We start from the raw sequence: 15,696 nt of genomic DNA, 5'->3' as shown, positions 1-15,696 counted from the left end.
AAATAAAAGAACAATCAAAAAATAGGCAATTGAAAATCAGATGCTTCTCAAAAGTGGAACTATAAATGGCTAATACATGAAAAAAGGTTCAACATCTCTGGACATTAGAGGTATGCAAATTAAAACAACACTAAGATTCCATCTTTTCTCCAGAAAGAATGACTATCATCAAGAAAATAGCAAATGCAGATGAAGAAAAGAAACCTTCAACATTTTTGGTGGGAATGTGGTGCAAACACTATGGAAATCCACATGGAGAGTCCTCAAACTAAACCTAGAAATTCCATTTGACCCAGCTAATTCCCCTTCTAGGTATCTTTCTGAAAGTTAATGACATCATCTTACAGTGACACATACACATGTATAAAGCGGCACAATTCATGATAGCTAAGTCTTGAAAGTGGCTTATATGTCATCAATAGATGAATGAAGAAAATGTGGTATAAACACAAAGTAGTACTACTCTGCCATAAAGGATAAACTTCAGTCACTTGTAGGAAAATGAATGAACTTTGAGACAAACACAATTTAATTCACAATTAGCTTTTCTTAGCAAATGAGCCAATCAAAATTATTTTCACTGCATCTTCATTTTCATATTTTATGAAGAAATTGTGGTATCATGAGATGCTCCATTTTAAAATTTCAATTTTTCTGACTACAGCTTTCATGTGTTATGAATACTGTGAAAATCACTTGTTCTTATAGTCCCAAACCATAATTTTTTTTCCAAGCAATTATAGTATTATATATTAAACAATCCTTTGCCACCTAATTTGGTTAATAAAATAATGCACGTCCCATTCTGTTTTAAAAGTATGAGTTTTTTAAGTTCATATTTCTTATTCTGACATGATGGGTATGTATCAGTAATAAAAATTAAAATACAACAATATGCTGCTGTGAAAATAAACACAGCACTAGAAATGCTCTTAAGTTAGAACTGTGTCACAGATCTGTAGTGTGCCTAGTAGCAGTGTGAAGGAATAAGTATGCCACGTATGGTCTCTTTCACAATTCAGTCACAGCACAAATAGCAGCTGTAAACAATGCATTAAAAATGAATATTTCTGTATTGCAGTATAACTCTTTGGACACTAAATTTGAAATTCATAAAATTTTCATGATACAAAATAATTTTTCTCTTTGACACATGTAAAAGAGACATAGATCTGGTATAATTTATTCAGTTTTTCCTAAAAAATTCACTTAAGTTCTTCTGATATTAAAGAAGAGTTGCATTTTTGGTTCAGCAGTCTGCTTTATATTTAACATATTTATATTTGGACCCTGTTTCTTTACAGTATCTGCTTCTATGAATAAAAATTTAGCTTGTGTAGTTCTTTCTCTCACGACCAAATTTTAGGCAATATCCTTATTCTTTTTCTCCTAAATATTCTGTCTTAGTCATTTCCTCATCACCAGGACAAAATACCCTACATCCACAACTTAAAAGCTAGTGTGGACCAGAGTGGTGTGGCTGCAGGAACTTTCAGCCAGGGCCCCGCCCTGACCATAGCTGCTTGTGCCCACAAGCCCCAGCCAAAGTTCTGCTGGGAAAAGAGCTGCATGGGCACACAAACAACAGCCAGAGGCCCGCCTCAATACCATTGGTGACTAGTCAGTGGTAGCTGTGCAGAGATCCTAGGGGAGTGCACCAGAGCAACGTAGCTGCAGGCAGGTCCAGCCAGGGCCCTGCCCCGACCTGAGCTTCTTGGGCCCACAAACCTCAGCCAAAAACCCGATGAGAAAAGAGCTGCACAGGCACACAAGCAGCTGCCAGAGGCCTACCACTATACCGCCAGTAAGTGCACACAAAACAGCCAAAAGCCTGCCCAGACACTAGCAATGGGGTGTTTGGCTCCCAACCAAAGGCCTACTCAGACAATAGCTATGTAGGAGGGCAGGCGCTATCCAGAGGCACACCTAGATACCATCCCAAGTGTGCACAGACCCCAAACCGGACAGCACAGGGATCCAGAAAGCCACCACTCTGAACCGAGGAATTGGTGCAGTGGTGAGCAGCAGAGAAAAAGCCACTTAGTGGCTTGCTGAGAATTGAAGACCACTGGGTGAGCAAAATGTTGCCTCAACAAAATCGCAGCAGGCTGCATCTGTTGAAATGAGAAGACACATAAGTCTCAAAACCACACTTCTAGATCACATAAGGCAACTCCAAAGGGAAAAGAGATGGAACAATCTGATACTCAAATACTTGGACTCCCTAAACTGGCAATGAAAGGGATCTGGAAAAAATGAAATCAGACATAATTTCTCAGAAAAGAACAAAGACTGTGCCTATAGTGCAAGATATGATTAATAAAGCTAGAGCAGACACAGATGAAAAAATTAGAAGAGTTGAGGAACATGATGGAATCCCAACATAGGAAATAAATGGAATCCATAAAACAGATACAGATTTCCAAGAGATTAAAAACTCCATTGAAAGTTTATGCAGCAGAATGAGCCAATGTGTGGACAGAATTTCAGTTACAGAATACAGGATTGCAATTAGTGACCAGGAAAAGAAAACTTTCTTAAAAATAGGGACCACAAGAAATTAATCCAGTAGCTAATAGATTGTGTAAAGAAGGGCTGATCAGTCAATGAAGAAACAGGAGAGAATGAAAATGACATTAAAAAAATTCATGGAAGTAATGGCAGAAAACTTCCCAAGCAGCGGAAAAGAACTTGACATACTGATAAATGAGGCATATAGGACTTCAATTAGCCCTGATTTAAAAAAAAAAATCTACACCTAGGCATATAATTAAGATTCCAGAAACCCAAAAAAGAACAAAATCCTACAAGCAGTTCCAGAAAAGATACAAATCACATACAAAGGAAAGCCCATCAGAATCACAGCAGACTTCTCAATATAAATCCTCAAGGCAAGAAGAGCTTGGAGTGACATATTTCAGGTCCTAAAGGAATACAACCTCCAACCCAGATCCATGTACCTTGCAAAACTATCTTTCAAATTGATGGAGAAATATGATACTTCCATGACAAAGAGCACCTAAGGAACTTCATGAATACCAAACCAGCACTCCAAAAATTTTTAAACAATACCCTAGGAAAAGACAATGAGGATCACAACCCCAGCAATCCCAGTAGAATGAATCCATCAGGCAACACAAGAAATTAAATCCAAAGCAGGAGAGAATCCAACAAAAATAAAAAGTCATGACAAGCATAAGTCAATAGACATTAGTTATAACCATCAATGTTAATGATCTCAATTCACCAATGAAGAAATAGACTGGCAGAATGGGTCAAGAAGCAAGATCCAATATGCTGCATGTAAGAAACACAATTCAAAAAGAAACAGACTGAAAGTTAAAGGGTGGAAAACAATATTCCATGTGACAGGAATCCCCCCAAAAAGCTGAAGTAGTTATCCTCTTTGCAAATCAATTGGATTGCAAACCAATACTGATTAAGAGGGACAAAGAAGGATGCTACATCCTTGTAAAGGGAAAAAATCCAAGAGGAAGAGATGACAATCATAAATATATATGCACCAAACACTAGTGTGCACAACTATATAAAATACTAACAGACATGAAAAATCAAATAAGCACTACTATAATAGTAGTGGGGGACCTCAATATCCCACTGTCACAAATAGATAGGCCCACTAGACAAATGAATTATTGTCACTACTGTTTAAACTCTTCAATGAAATTGAAAGGGAAGCAATACTCTCAAATTCATTCCTGGAAGCAAGCATCATCTTGATCCCAAAACAGAGAAAGATCCAACCAAAAAAGAGAACTATAGGCCAATCTCACTAATGAACAGAGATGCAAAAATCCTTAATAAGATACTAGCAAAAAGAATGCAGAAGATCATCAAGAGGATCAAACACCCTGACCAAGTGGGATTCATCCCAGAGATGCAGGGATGGTTCGACATATGCAAATCAATACATGTAATACACGATATTAACAGAGCCAAGGACAAAAAAAACATATGATCATCTCAATAGATGCAGAAAAAGTGTTTGACAAAATGAGTTAATATGAAAATCTGGCAACAAAGTCTTTGTAAATAGGGAGGGGTAGAGGGATTGAAGGGAGGGCAGGGGAAGGGGGAAAAATAAGAATCAAGACATTTTGTAAAGGTACAAATATCCAATGATGAATTTCATTATATTGTGTACTTAAAATGTACCAATGAAATTAAGCAAACAAAAACATATGCTTAAATTTCTACTACCTATGATTTTTAACTTATGCACAGATAGCAAAATAAGGCCTTAATTTTTATTATAGTCTACTTCAGTTCACAAAGTTGCATTGGGTAGTGGGACTGCCAAGACTTTGTAATTCCTGAACTTAAGAGATCAGCTGATGCTTACTGTTCTATGAGATAAGATATTAAGGAGGCGGCCCAAGGATGAAAGATTTGTTGTGCTAAAGAAAGAACAAATATTAAAGAGCATATTATGAGTACATTTGTCAAGGCTCACAATAGTCAGGAAAGCATGTAGAAGCAAGTGAAGTAGGTATTATAAATATTTTGACTTCTAATTCTCTTCATAATTATCCTAATTTTTTTTATACCACCCATACATAGCACCTGTACTTTGAGGGGAAGTCAATCCATTGTGGTAGCCAACCTGACTCCATTTTGTGCTTCATCACCATTCCCCCATTTCATGTAAAGTCTAGTGATTCTGGGTGGTCACTCTGCCTCCCCTCCTGGGAGTCCCCGTGGTTGATCCTGCTGCATTTGGTAGAGCAGTCTGTAGCTATGTTATCTTTACAACCTTGTAAACAGAATACGATGTGTGTGATATTTTGTATATGACATGTGTGATATTTTGTTTCAACTAAATGGTATGAAACTTTCCCTGACCCCCAACTAACTTAGCAAAGTTCTGCTCGTGTGAAATTCCACTTGTGCTCCCCTTCTTCCCGAGCCCTCCCAAACTAGAACAGCTGCTTACAAGAAACCTGGAAGCTGCTTTTTGTCACTGGAGCACAAGCCACTCTTGAATGCTGGCAATAAAAGGACTCAAATTTGGCTCAGAATGGTGGCAATTCTCTATAATCTCTCTCAATTAAGTATAACACCATCACTAGTTACATATTCAGACCTAAAGGAGTCATAATCCCACTTACAAAACACAGGTTTAAGTTGATGTATGATTCAGATATGGCCTCTGGGACACAAAGAATAGTTTTTTGAGTGTATATAAAAAAACTCCCTTTCTGTCTTAGAAACAGTCCAAGAGGGATTGCTCACTATACGTGGAGCAGGGCAAAACACATGAACTCTCACTTATGATAAAGCTGATATATCATCTGGACAGTAAAACTGAGGAATGGGAAGGGATCGTGCCGTTGATTATGCCAAACTATTTTGGTCAAAACAGACTCTAAAATGTCCACATTACCTCCAAATTTCCTTTGATTATTCAAGAAAATCTGCAAAGGTTTCTTTCTCTTATATATGAAGAAATCTTAATACACCAGAGATGCAAAGACTCTTTTATAACATAGAAACTCAGCAGTATTCAGTAAATGGGGATGACCTAAGGTAAAACCTATATTATTAATACAAGTCATTAATATGTGCAGGTATTCTGAGGCTATAGCTGCTCATAAACCAAATTACAAGCATTAACCCTTTATGTATAACTTCAGAAAAAATGATGATGTAAAAAATATCTGTAAATGACTGAATACTCAATACATTTTCCAGTTTCTTCAGGGGATTCACAATTTTCCCCTTTTGTTCAGGTAAAAATTTTAATAGCATTCCATCACTCTCAAGTATCCAAATTTATGCAATTATGCTGTCTCAATAACATGTTTCTGGATTTGAATTTTATCTTTAGGAAAAACATTAACCCATGGAAAGACCTCTACTAAATAAGATGATTGGATCTTTAAATACAGTGACTGATTCCACAAAAAGTGGTGCTGTCTATGCCCACACACACAAAAAAAAATCAATAGCCTTCTGTAATTTTTCTTTTTGGTACCAGAGATGGAACTCAGGTCCTTGTACTTGTGAGGCAGGTGGTGGTACCAGAGTTAAATCCCTGGCCAGCTGTCATTTTTGTTCTAATACCTTACCATAATTTTGTATCTACTGAGCTGCTATTGGGATGGATGCTCAGGAATTACACAGACCTTCATTTATAGAAATAATGATACAGTTCTCATGAACACATAGCAGAGAGCTATATTTGAAAGCAAGGCTGGCCCGTTATTAAATATATATTTCTTCCATCATCAGTCACCATATCTAAAATATCTAGTCCAAATGAATTTATTTGAATTCTAATTTCTTTTAGTCCTCTATTAAACTGGATTGGTACCATAGTTTATTAATGATTTTGATTAATGGGTCAAAAAGGAGTTGGCATTTAGAAGCAAAGCTTCCTTAGTGGGTAGTCAGAGTCAAAAAGGAATGAGAGGAACCTTATACTTAGCACGTGGCTGTGCTTAGGGCATCCATAGCCCTTCTTAGCCTGTTATGCAACATCTGTCATTTGTACCTTCACGTTCCTCAATAAAGAGTTGTACCTTAGAATTTACACAAGCTTGAAAAAAAAATCATAGCTAGTACTAGTTACTGCTCTCATACTCTTTTTTATTTTTTGGTACCGGGGATTGAACTCGGGTCCTTGCGCTTGCAAGGCAGGCCACCAAACCATTGAGCTAAATCCCTGGCCCTCTAGTACTCTTTTTTAATGACATACCTGTTTAGTTTTTTGATAGCGTGACTTTTTTCCCCTAAACATCTCACTGATTAGATTAAATAAGATTTGGGATAAGACAAAGATACACCCTTACTCCTTAAAACATCTGTGCACTTTCAGTGCTCTTTCAGCGCCTTTTAGCACAGATGAGGTAAGGCTGGGGCTGCAACGTCATACCTAACCTGGGCTTCAGATTTGGAACGAGTTCAAGTGGGAAATGCAAATGAAACTGCTGAAGTAATGCTGTGAAAAACAAGAACAATTCCATCCGAGCCAGATGTTCTCCAAGACAACGTCTTCTCCCTAAACAGAAAAAAGCAGATACAGTAAGTTTTATAAACCCATGTTTACCAAAAGTTACGTCCAATATTTGGATGATACTTGGGAAATCTGAAATTTAAAATAAGTTAGAGAAAGTTACATAATTAAAGGATTCTCTTAAATCCCAAACAATAGAAATTAGCCCTTCAGCTTCCAGAGTCCCCATTTTGCTTCCTTTTGTCAGAGCATAAACTTTCCTAAGACTTTAATTCCAACTCCCACTTCCCTTGCATACTGCAACGAAGTCTACACAATGATGGCCAGCCTTTTAGAGCTTTCAATAATCCAAACAGCCTGCTGTGGCTGTGCCACAGGTTCGCCACCCCTGGCCTAAGATATGTTCTGACAGGTTTAATTTGAGGTATGACATTTCATTGTATTGTCAAAAGAAACCCATTTCATTTCAACTGACTAAATGTGTATTTTTTCAATGATTCATAAAAGTTCCTTTTCCATGGGTTAGTGATCTGTGTCCTGTTTCATACCAGAAGCAGTATTTCCTAGCTGGAGATAACACAATAAATTGAAGGTGAGAGGGCTAGATCCTAGTTTTACTTCAAGTTGTTCTCTTTCCTCTTTCTAGGTCTCAGCTTCACAAGTCATCTATTACTGATTTCTAGCTGTGTAAGTTTGATTAAAGCCAAAAATCTACTAGCAAGAATTTCAGAAGAAGCCAGAACATTTCAACAGCTTAACTCTAGTTAAAAAGTTAAGATTGATTTTGAGTAGAATCAAGTGTTAATTACTTTGAGTCAAATGATTCTCTTCTACAAAAATGAGTATGTTTGCAGAGTTGTAATATTTAATTTTAGAGGCGGCAGCTTCGGGTTAATATGCTACACGTGACAACTCATTGTTAAACTTTAAAGTTATACTCCTGTGAAAGTTCTCTTACCTAAGGAAAAAGGAACCAAAGCTTCCTGTTTGACAAAATATCCACTGCTGTCCAGAAATCGCTCAGGATAGAACACTTCTGGGTCTCTCCAGTACTTTTCATCAAAGTGTACAGAATAAAGATTTGTAATTACTGTTGTGCCTTTTGGAATAGAATAACCACGTACAGCTGCATCTTCAGAGGTTGCATGGAAAATCCCTAGTGGAACTATATTACAGAATCTTAAAACTTCATGCAAAACTGCTTCAGTATATGGCATTTTGCTTTTGTCATCCCAAGAAGGCTGTCTATTGGGGCCAATAATTAAATCAATCTCTTTCCAAACTTGTCCTGTCAGAGAAAAAGCATTTATTATACAATTAGAATAGTATCTATAATAATTACTATTTGGGCTAAAACAAAGGACAGCATATAATAAACCAACAGATATGACTGTACCTGGGTTTTTCCTTTTTTTTTCAGATTTACATTTTTCATTATCTGCGAGTTTTATTTAAATATATGCTACATATCTTATTTTAACACCTTGGGTAACTTGGTCATGAAAAACATATTAAAAAGATTAAGGACAAAAATTAATACATTTCTCCTGGCTTGAACCACCAGTGGTACTTGCATGACTGTCCAACAGGTGGCTTGTATCACTGGTGATATAAATGGATGTAATCACTGTTATTGGTCTTTACTAATAAAATTAATAAAAAGCCACCAAATGGGACAATCATGCAAGTACCACTGGTAGTTCAGGCTGCCCAACAGTGAGATGTATAAATTATGGCCCCACTGTGAACATGTTAAACTCAGAATTGAAGTGACATTACTCTCAGCTGAGAAAATAGTGAAGCACTGAAGGAGAAAAACCAGATCTAGGTCTCAGCTCTGCCACTTCCATTCAGCCTTTGTACTCATTTATAAATCAGGAGTAATAAAACCTATTGCAGAGATTTTTTTTAACATGTAGTGAGATACTAAATTTGAAAACTCTCTATGAAATATTTTTCTTCTTGGCTAGCACAGCGGGAGTTCTTTACAAATGCTTCATATATGGCTAACGACTCCAAAACATATATGAGCCCTATATTTAAGGATAGGCCATGAGACCATCAAAAGAATCCTCACCTTGAATGTTGGGATAAAGGGCCATGAAAAGAATTGCCCAGCGTAGCACATTGGTTGTAGTTTCAGTTCCAGCAATGATGAGCTCACCCACAGAGAAAATTAGGTTTTCTTTGGAGAAAGTAGATAATGGGTCATCTTTACTTTGATCCATCTCATCTAAGTAAGCATCAATAAAATGCTGAGGCAACTGAGGCTTTCTGTTGATTGAAGTGTTTTCAACAAGTCGGGAGAGAAAATCATAGACCACAGCTGCATTTCTAAACAGCTGTTGATGTTTTCCAAAAGGCAAGAGGCCAATCCATGGGAAGGCATTATACAGGAAGACTGAGGCACTGGTAGCTAGTTCCACATTTTTGCTAAATAACTCAATCATGTGCTGAAAATCAGTGTCTTCATAAGCAAATCTTTCTCCAAAAATGATCAGATTGGTTATATTTGAAACAGCATTAGTTATTAAGTGTTTCAAGTCAAAAGGTCTACCTTTGTATGTTTCAATAGCATCAATGAAAAATTTGGTTTCTTCTAAGATCTTAGATTCAAAAGACTTTTGGCCGTATCCAAAATATCGAAAGCTGTTCACAGCTAATCTTCTGTGATCAATCCATCCTTGGCCATATCTGGAATTAAGTAAGCCTGGAAAAAAGTATTAAGAAGCTGAAAATGCTATAGTGTAAAAAAAAAAAAATCTTTCTAAACAGACAGTAATTTTCCCCCCAAATTATCCTTTTGTATAACTATTTGGTTGGTTCCTATTCTCAGCAACTCAGCAGTCATACAGTATTATAACTGATAAGCTTATATTTTCATCATCTGGGACTCAAAAAAGATATAGTTCTCCTATCACAAGGAACTAGCCAGTCTTATGTATAATTCAAGGTGGATGAACTAGGCCTGGATAACTTTATTATTTAACTTGTAAATCTAATTTATAAAACACAAATGATTGTATGTTTTATAGGCAAAATTTTAACTTGAATTAAACAAATACCTGAAAAATAATTTCTCTGGATTTAGAAGTTTTTTTTTGTAAAGGAGACTGTATTTTAGAATAGAAACTACCTTCTATTGAAAGCATATAACCAACAAGGTAACGATGGCAGAAACGGGTAACATGAATGAGTTGTCAATGTAGTAGAATGAACAGATCAAAACCAAAAAAAAAAAAGAGAAACATGAAACTCAAACTTTTTAAATGTTGATATTGCTTGCTGCAAAATTCCAGAATCTTCATAGTGTATCTGTTATTCTGATGTGGTTACTATGGAAAAATTCTCCTTTAAATTTACTATCAAGGAAGTAACCTAGTATCCTCAGTGCATGTATTTATATAACAGGTACTTTATGTGGAATTTCACTTGTCAGAGGACTTAGGTATATCTATGATGAAAATTTGTGTTCTCTTGTATATGTGATGTACATAGAAAGTTTACACTCCAAAAACATTTGTGCAACAATTGTTAAATTTGGAGCTTGTTAAAAAGTTAGCCACATGTAAGTGGGTCTTTAGTGCTGCATTTTTATATTCTCATAGTCCATTTTTGCTTTCCATATCCCCAGATAACTATTCATTAACAAATATTTATTCAACATGTTTTTATGAAACTCCTACTATATTCCAGGCAGTGTTCTAAAATGTCAGCTTTATCAGTGAACAAAAGAAGCAAAGATCCATAGTCTCTTGCAACTGCCAGCAGGAGAGACAGACAATCAACACATAAATTATATAATAAGCAAAGATACACAAGATAGTCAGGGAAACGCTCATGTATAAAGTGATTTTTGAGTAAAGAATTAAATGAGATGAGGAAGTCAAGCAAATATCCAGATTAAGATCACTGCAGGTAAACAGCTGGCACAAGGCAGCAAGATCAGAGCAGCTCTGGAGGAATGTGTGCCACACATATTCAAGATACACAGGGGGCTGGGGATTCATCTCAGTAGTTCTGCTGCCTGCTTAGCAAGCACAAGGACCCGAGTTCAATCCCTGACACAAATAAAAGAAAAAGATACACTGTTCACAATAACCCCATACTGGGGCTAAGTCCACCCAAAGAGCAACTTTTTCCTATTTACACAGTGGACTAATGGCAGGCATGATTTTTTAGTTCATTGACGCATACAACGTAAATAATTTTTGACTTAGTTTCCTTTCACTTTTTGCTAAATACTGTTTAATGTGAATTTTATCATTCCTTATGTTAAAATAGTCTAAACTATAAATATATACTTTGTCTCCAATATTTGATCACATCATTTTTTTTTTATCATTTCTTTAAAGGTTCTGTTATGGCTTGTATCTAGATGTCCTTCCAAAGCCTCTTGCACTCATAGCTAGGGTGTATGGTACGAAATTAGTCCACTGATTGGAATTAGCATAATTCTGGGTGTGGATAATAGGAAGGCCCACCCTAGATGCTTATAATCTAACGGGATAAAAGGGAAAGGGAGGCTGCTTCTACTGCTGCTGGCTGCATTTCTGCCTGTCTTGCTGTGGACTGTTTCTCCTTTGTCCCTGTGTCATGCCATCCTGCCTTGGAACCAGCCAACTATGGACTGAAACCTCTACAAACCGTGAGCTGAAATAAACCTTGTCTCCTTTAACTTGTGGGTGTTGGGTATTTTGTCTCAGCAACAAGAAAAGCTACAAAGACAGTTTCCAATTACAATTTTTTTCTTCTTTGGACTAATGGTTGTTCCTTGTAAGATTTAAGAAGCTGGAGACTTGCTTTTTATTCATTTTTCATTTTCAACTATCATTTTGGCCTGAGAATTTGGTTTTTAAAATTTCGACTTTCTTTGCATTTGTTATTTGTTTTGTGATTTAACAGAGGATTATCTTTCCCTTTCAACCAGTTTCATTTAGTTTTTCTAAGCAAGATATTGTTATTTTTTTCTTCAATGTTAATTGTGAAGTTCTCGTTAGAGAAAAATTGAAGAAATTTCTTATAGCATTAAAATCTTTGTATTTGATTTCCACATGGGTATTTTAGGCTTTCATTTGCTGCTTTACCATGTTGTCAACTTTCAGCATTTCTTCTGTTGCATATCACTAAATCATGCAGAATGCCAGTCTCTTACATAGTCTCTTACAAAGCTCCACAACTTTCCATTAACATAGAATGATGAGTAGTTAAGGCTGCTTCCAGTTCTATAAGCTTAGAAACAAAACAATACTAAAAATGTCACAAATGTATTCAAGACTGGCATTGAAAGGACACTTTTGTGTGTGTGTGTGTGTGTGTGTACTCCTGACTTGTTTAATAAAACTTGCAGATCTTGTGTTAATTCTTTACAAATATACTTTATAAGATTTATTAAAACTGAATTACAATAAAATTAGCATGCAGTGGTCTAAAATATTAGAGTAATTCATCCAAAGAGCTCAAGTTCCACAAGTAGGTACTGTATATCAATACTTTCTTGTTAACCAGTACAAAAGAATCCCAACTATATGTACTAAAATCACTTAAAGGATGAAATTTAAAATAATTGAGTGGACAAGTAGCTGAGAACAAACATACCTCCCATTTTTGTCATCTTCATGAATAAAGGAAGGCATGGTCTGTCTGCAAAAATTTCACTTTGATGAACAAGGCATTCCTTTACTATATCATAGCCATTTAGGACCACTGCTGATATGCCTCCAAGGTCCAAACTGAAAATCTTTGAAAAGAAAAACATTTAAAGGCAAAATGTAGAAAGATACATAATCATGGAAGTCCACATGTGCTAAGCCTAACTCCTTCAGTATTTACTTTCTTGAAAATATAAACATTTATTACTTAACTGACAATGTTTAGACAGTGTGATTCATTATACCATTTGGTGCCTGAAGCCATAATCTTGTAAGTGGTAAAATGGGCAAGTACTGTACTCGGGAGGTCTGGGTTCTAGTTTATGATTTGCCACTGAACAGATAGAAGACCCTAGGCAGAATAATTAACTTTTTTGGGCTTCAATGTTGCCACAGAAAATATATTTGATTTAGATGCTCTTTTAGGATACATTCTACCTCAAGACATTCAATATACAGGAATTTCCTTTCACTTTCAAGATGAATAAAGAAGCAGCACCACCTATACTCCATCCTTGGTGGGGGGCCGGAATCATCAAAGGCCTGAGAGACAACTATGAAATGTACATTGTATAAGCAGGCTCATTTTATTTGGCTTTCTGAATTCCATACAGTGAACCTAGAGAACCATAAGGGAATGTGATCGTGGAAGAGAGACATCTGCAAGTTAGTAATTCACCACTTAGGTATAGGTGGCTGCCTTTCAACTAAGGGGAAGGCAAAACAGGACATGTATCCTATTTGCTTCACTTATTCTAACCAGTCTAATATAAGGGCCTAGTCCAGTAAAAAACAATGTTGCCATATCAGTGGGAAGCAAAGATTACTTGTTATCCTTATCCTTTTGAAGTCCACATTTTTTTTTCCTGTGAGTACACATCTCAAGAGAGATTGTTGAAAAATAAGATTATTATTTCCAAATAAGTCCTATAAACTACTTTCCATGATCTACCTCAATCCAGGAGATAATCAGTTTCCTTCCATCTGCAAAGTGGTATATAGTATTCTAATGACATACTAATTTTGAGAGTTTATCACTGACAAAGTTTAAGATAAAGGGAGATCTTTAGGGGTGTTCACAAGGATAAAGATTAAACGCCTCTGTACCTTAAGCAGTTAATGTTTGGTGGTTATCAATTTAAATGTAAGACAGTGTGGCAAACAATGCATACTTTTCAATATATACATCCTTTACATTTTTGCTTGTTTTTTCTTTGTCCCCTTTGTGGTGATTAGCACAAGTTAGCCCTATTTGATTGAAGTGAAGAGTCCTCTTTGTAAAGGACTATGGTCCCTCAAATACGGTACCAAGAATAAAGTTATTCATGTCAAATTATATTCTATCTTCTGCCTTCTTTTTCTTCTTCTTTGAGACAAGGTCTCACTATGTAGTCCAGGCTGGCCTTGAACTCACTATATAGCACAAACTGACCTCAAACTTGTGATGATCCTCCTGTGTCAGCCTCCCAGAATGCTGGGATTAAGGTGGGTGACACCAAGCCCAGCTTTATGTCAAATTTTAATCCACTGAATTAGATCTACATAACCCAGGACAACAGTCTTCCAGCACATTTATAACGTGTAACCTGTTATGGTAAAAGACTTACATCAACCAACCCAAAAGGAATAGTCAAATTAAAGTTCTTTTCAGTTTAGATAATTATATATGAAAATCTTAATTTAAGAAATCATTTCAAATAACTAGTTTAAAAATACTTTCAGGGCCAGGGATTTAGCTCAGTGGTTCTGCCGTGTGCCTTGCAGGTGCAAAGACTGGAGTTCAATACATGATACCAAAAAAAAAAACTTTTAAATTTGTAAGCCTAATACATTCTGTGCATACAATGACCATAACATTTGAAGAGGAAGTTTGTTTTCACTTCTCATTATTCTAATTAGCCAGGTAAGAAAAATTAGATTTCGGAGAAGAAATGGTCAAATTATATCTGGCAGAAAAGGAGTCAACCTTAAATCTTATGCTTTTATATGTCATAACTGCTCCAGAATATTATACTTTGCAAAACAAAAGCTAACGTGCCAAAGAGACCAAATATATTAAATGGGAATCATGGAAATATTCTTAAGAGAACTGGAAGCTGGAAAATAGAATGTAAGAAATACATGCACAGAATTTTTTCTATTTAATTCAGCTTCTCGTTTGTGAAATAAATCATTGAACTACAGAAACCTAGAATAATTTTTGTAAAAACTGGTTTAAGCACCCATCTGCAATACATTTGGGTAAAGATTAATATAATTAAAGATTTAAGCACCAACCTGAAATACAATTACCAAATAACACCTATGATTTTTGTCTTCAAAGCACTTAACTCATTTATGGTGAATAATCAGATTAATTTTTTTCTCTCCTATTAGAATGTAACTCCTTAAAACAAGGCTGTGTTTGCTTCCTTCATCTTTTTAAGCCCTGTATCAGTCAAGACCCTGGCCTGTGAGTGCATATAAATGAATGCCATTAAAAATAAAACAGGTCAGCTTTGGAAAAAGACCAGTAGACTAGAAACTTCTGCCTCCTGCTGAAAAAAGTAAGGACACCCAGACAAAGGATGTATTCTCTCCTTTCTTCCTGCCAGTCGCTCAGCATTTCTGCCCACAATTTTCCTCTGGAAAAGTAGACGTATCTACTTCATTGGATAGTTGTTTTAAATGAGAACACGTTGACAGCGAGATCAGCACACAGTCAGCGCCTTATGCTATGAGGATGTTCCTGGCCAGTCCGATTACTAAAGCTCATTCTGTGCTGTAGGATTCTCAAGAATTAACTCACTTTTACACTTCCAAAAAACATTTACCAGAGCCCATCTCTTGGCCAGGTGGTTCCCCTGCATTCTAAGGCCCAGACCAGTCGTTGGTCAGTGTAAACATCGAAGGTCCTCCACAGCGACCAACAATTCTGCCTCAGAATTCACAATGCCTCGACTTCCCCACAGCCCAAGTGTTGCACTCTCGCGTTCAGGGCCGAGCCTTTACGGCTCTGGGCGTTCAACTAACAGGCGCGCGTCCGAGGAAAACGCAAAGGCGCGGCCGGCGGGCCGTACAGCGCAGGCG

The 15,696-nt window shown here is 36.5% G+C and overlaps 1 protein-coding gene across 3 annotated transcripts in view; it reads right to left on the bottom strand.

The window, feature by feature from the left end:
* Nucleotides 1-4,275: 4,275 nt before the first annotated feature.
* The window catches only part of LOC104856066 (vitamin D 25-hydroxylase), an 11,862-nt gene continuing 441 nt past the window's right edge, over nucleotides 4,276-15,696 (bottom strand). The window contains exons 1-5 of one of the 3 annotated variants that reach the window (XM_010615217.2): nucleotides 15,441-15,667; nucleotides 12,575-12,716; nucleotides 9,054-9,686; nucleotides 7,935-8,264; nucleotides 4,276-7,021 (exon numbers count right to left, since the gene is read on the bottom strand). In XM_010615217.2, coding sequence (XP_010613519.1) covers nucleotides 6,846-7,021; nucleotides 7,935-8,264; nucleotides 9,054-9,686; nucleotides 12,575-12,716; nucleotides 15,441-15,476 — 1,317 coding nt within the window. In that variant the 5' untranslated portion in view covers nucleotides 15,477-15,667 and the 3' untranslated portion in view covers nucleotides 4,276-6,845. Of the gene's footprint in view, nucleotides 7,022-7,934; nucleotides 8,265-9,053; nucleotides 9,687-12,574; nucleotides 12,717-15,415; nucleotides 15,668-15,696 lie in introns of those variants that run through there. The other 2 variants (XM_033764127.1, XM_010615216.3) reach the window with 2 other exon arrangements.

Source organism: Fukomys damarensis, unplaced genomic scaffold (assembly GCF_012274545.1).
Source record: "Fukomys damarensis isolate Sample0158 unplaced genomic scaffold, DMR_v1.0_HiC HiC_scaffold_16, whole genome shotgun sequence".
In the NCBI taxonomy this organism is placed as follows: Eukaryota; Metazoa; Chordata; class Mammalia; order Rodentia; family Bathyergidae; genus Fukomys; species Fukomys damarensis.
Note: the sequence above shows the minus strand (reverse complement) of the source record. Positions and strands in the feature narration are given on the sequence as shown.